General features: G+C 36.6%; 1 protein-coding gene across 1 annotated transcript; it reads left to right on the top strand.

Annotated features, from left to right (window-relative positions):
- The first annotated feature begins 1,010 nt into the window (after positions 1–1,010).
- LOC118743030 (putative inorganic phosphate cotransporter) lies at positions 1,011–3,140 on the top strand. The gene is made up of 3 exons (XM_036475496.1): positions 1,011–1,305; positions 1,378–2,457; positions 2,538–3,140. Exons 1-3 carry the CDS (start codon positions 1,117–1,119, stop codon positions 2,745–2,747), a joined length of 1,479 nt encoding a protein of 492 aa, XP_036331389.1. The 5' UTR covers positions 1,011–1,116; the 3' UTR covers positions 2,748–3,140.
- Positions 3,141–3,705: the final 565 nt, after the last annotated feature.

A 3,705-nucleotide genomic window follows, 5' to 3' on the forward strand; every position in this document is an offset into this window, starting at 1 on the left:
TTTCAAAATAGCTCTGGGGAGGGTTGGCAAGTGTTCAAAAAGTTAAAATCAATTTAAATAAGAATTTAAATAAGAAATGGGTATCTAACGAGATAGCTTTTAAGAAATCTGTGTATTTCGAAATTATTTTTGGCCAACGTTGCCACCAGTTTAGGAAGCTAAAAGAAATCCTAATTAAACATATTAAAAATGTGTGAGTTGTTTTTTCTTTCAAAAAATTTGGCATGCAGATAGCTTATGACCTTTTTGACATCTAACAATAGGGTTACCACCTAACTAAAAAGAAAAATTTTATTTTAAATTACAAATGAGGGTTAAAGGAGAGGAGATCAAAAACGATTACTTAAAACATATTCTTTCAGAGAGATAAAGTTTCTTCTTCTTCTTCTTTGATAGGGTTACCACCTGATTAAAAACTTGAATTTTATTTTAAATTAAAAGTGCAACGAAATTGTGCAGTACAACTTAATGTGAACGAAATACCAAGATTTAAAAATGCTTTATTGCAAAAATGTTTCTTAAAAGGATTGCCATCTATTTAAAAAGTTAAGTTCAATTTTGTTAATAAGTTAAATGAAGTATAGAGGCGAACAAATTTGGTTTAGAATGTTTTATTTGGAAATATTTGTAAGAATGTTGCCATCTGTTTAAAAGTCAAATCCAGTTTTTTTTTCATAAGTTAAATACGGTATTATATATGACGTCAATCGTAAGAAGTATAAAAAAAGCTTTGTTTGTCAAAATTTTTGTTAAGAGCACCGTAACAAGAAAAAATCGAAGAAGCTTCTGTTTGAAAAAATCAAATTACTTTTTTCTAAGTGCACACCACCACTGTTTCACGCCAAGTGATTTGCAAATCTTCAGCTACATGAAAATCTTAAAACCTTAAGATTATCTATTTTCAGAATTCATATTTACACTCCTCCTACATATGTTGTATGTGCAAATGTATGGCTTATCATCAAAAGTGCATAAAAATGTGTTTTTCTTATAAAACAAGGCTACTTGAAGTATGGAAAAATTTTGTGCGTACTTACGACCAGCACAGGCGCCGCTAGTAAAATTTTTTCGCCTCAGCAGTTAATACAGAAGTAGCTGCGCGCACATGTAGTCATCATGGTAACGAATGGCAAATATTCTTTTGATTCCGGCAAAGACAAAATTAAGGGTAAAACCATCGGATATCGGCACTTGCAATGTTTGCTGATTTTCCTGGGATTTGCACTACTTTTCGCCATGCGTGTTAATCTCTCTGTGGCCATTGTGGCGATGATGGATAATAAGGGTGCGAATCCCGATTTTCCGGTAAGTGTTAAGCGTGACCTATGTAACTGTTTCTGTCTGTCAATATTAATAAGCACCCTTTCGCCAATGCAGGAATACGCCTGGTCGCAGAAAACCAAATCACACATACTCAGCAGTTTCTTCTGCGGCTACATTTTGGTGCAAATACCAGCTGGCGGCTGGGCGCGACGCTTTGGCGGTCGTCTATTGCTGCTACTTAGTGTCATGATGAGTAGCATATTTGCACTACTCACGCCACTAAGTGTCAACTTAGGCGGTTGGGCGTCGCTATGCACGCTGCGCTTCTGTCAAGGTTTATTTCAGGGTGTGACGCTGCCCACAGTTGCGACACTAATGTCCAAATGGGCACCGATCGAAGAACGTAGCGCTATGCAAACAATCTGCTATTCAGGCGCACAACTAGGCATAGTGCTAATGTTGGCTACCAGCGGTGTACTCTGCTCTTCCAGTTGGGGTTGGCCAAGCACATTCTATCTACCTGGTATTTTGGGTTTACTTTGGGCTGGATTCTGGTTTATTTTTGGTGCGAGTACACCGCGTGAGTGCAAACACATTTCGGCCGATGAGCGTGCCATGATTGAAGAATCCTTGGGCCATGATAAGCCGCAGGATGAACAGATGCCACTGCATGCGGTGCCATGGAAGAAAATGTTCACATCAAAACCTTTTTTGGTGCTCGTAGTCAATCATTGCACAAGCAATTGGTGCTTTTGGACGCTGCTCACCCAAATACCATCGTACATTAGCAGTGTGCTCGGCAAGGATATCAAGAGTAATGCCATACTATCATCGCTGCCATACGTAACTATGTTGGCGCTATCACTGCTACTATGTCCTTTGGCAAGCTGGTTAGAAAAATCACAAATATTAAATGCTACCGTGAGTCGAAAAATCTTCAATACGATTGGTCAGTGGATTCCGGTCGTGTCACTTATATCATTGGGCTACTTGCGTGCAGATCAAGGTGATCTGGCGATCGCTCTGCTCACGACGACTGTTACCATAAGTACAATTGCGCATTTTGGCTTTTCTGTGAATCATCTGGATTTGGCGCCGAACTTTGCTGGCACCCTTATGGGCATTGTCAATTGCTCGGCTAATGTGATGAGTATCATAGCACCGCTGGTGGTGGGCTACGTCGTTACAGACACGGTTAGTTTCTACTTCCACGAAAATGTTTTGCAGTTTTATTTACATTTATTTTTTAACTTTAATACGTGTGTTCTCCGCAGTCTAACATCTATCAATGGCGCATAATCTTCACAATAGCTGGTTGTATGAGTTTTTCGGGTAATCTTATGTTTCTAATATTCGGCACAGCAAAGGTGCAACACTGGAATGAACCACCGCGTGCAGGTCGTGAAGCAGAACCCCTAAATGAACTGATTAACGATGCAAAAAAAGACGAAGAATGTACTGCAGAAGGAGAGGCGCGAGTTTAGTTGCGAAGTTAGAAGGTGTGAATCGCCTTTAATGTAATAGTTGTATTAGCATATGTGCCTAACCGAGCAAGATAATATTTAGTATTTCAAATAATTTAAGTAGGTTTCATTTTGTTCAAAAAGTAATTATAAAAATACTTCGGACAAATATAAAAATAACTAATAAATATTGGCTAAGGAGAAAAAGCTTACTCAAGAACGCACGAATTTACAGGCGTAAATCAAATTACGCATAATCACTCAAGCAAACATTAACTTATCTAAGAGTACATGTGTACATTAGGGTGCATCACTCACCATAAATAAAAAATCGGTTGGTAGTGTTTTTCTATCGGAGTTATAAAATTAATTTTATTTTAAGACTGCTGCCAAAATATAATAAAATTAACGTGAGTTGAACCCATTTGAAAATACCTGCAAAAATCCAGTTTTTTTTATAAATAGAATTTGTTTAAAAATTTGTGTTTTTTTTTTTTCAAAAAAAAAAAAGCAACCCAGATGAGAGCAGACTTTAAGCCTTAAAGGTCTGCATAAAAATTTTAAAAGATTTTATCAATGGAATCAAAATAATAAGATTTTTTGAGGTATTTGCAAATCGGTCTAGCTGAGGTAAATCTTAATATTTTTCCGAAACATTTTGGCAGAAGTCTTAGAATATCATAGAGTTATAGTTTCACTGGAAACCACACTTTTTTTTGGGTAATTGACGCTAATGTATCTACATTAGAATGTGTCAAATAAAACATGTACTTTTTTTATTTGTTGAAGGTTTCTTCCAGTTTTATCCACGTAAACAAGCCATCAAACACACTGTGTATGGAAGAAAATGATTGACACCGGCAACAAAAAGAAAGAAAATTACAAAAATCAACCATACGCTCTAACTATTTCAAATGTTCACCTATTATACTAGAATGTATATGTAGGCTACAAGGCTGTTTGTTTTAATTTATCATAT

Source organism: Rhagoletis pomonella, unplaced genomic scaffold, assembly GCF_013731165.1.
Source record: "Rhagoletis pomonella isolate Grant_MI unplaced genomic scaffold, Rhpom_1.0 Rhpom_scaffold_00007, whole genome shotgun sequence".
Classification (NCBI taxonomy): Eukaryota; Metazoa; Arthropoda; class Insecta; order Diptera; family Tephritidae; genus Rhagoletis; species Rhagoletis pomonella.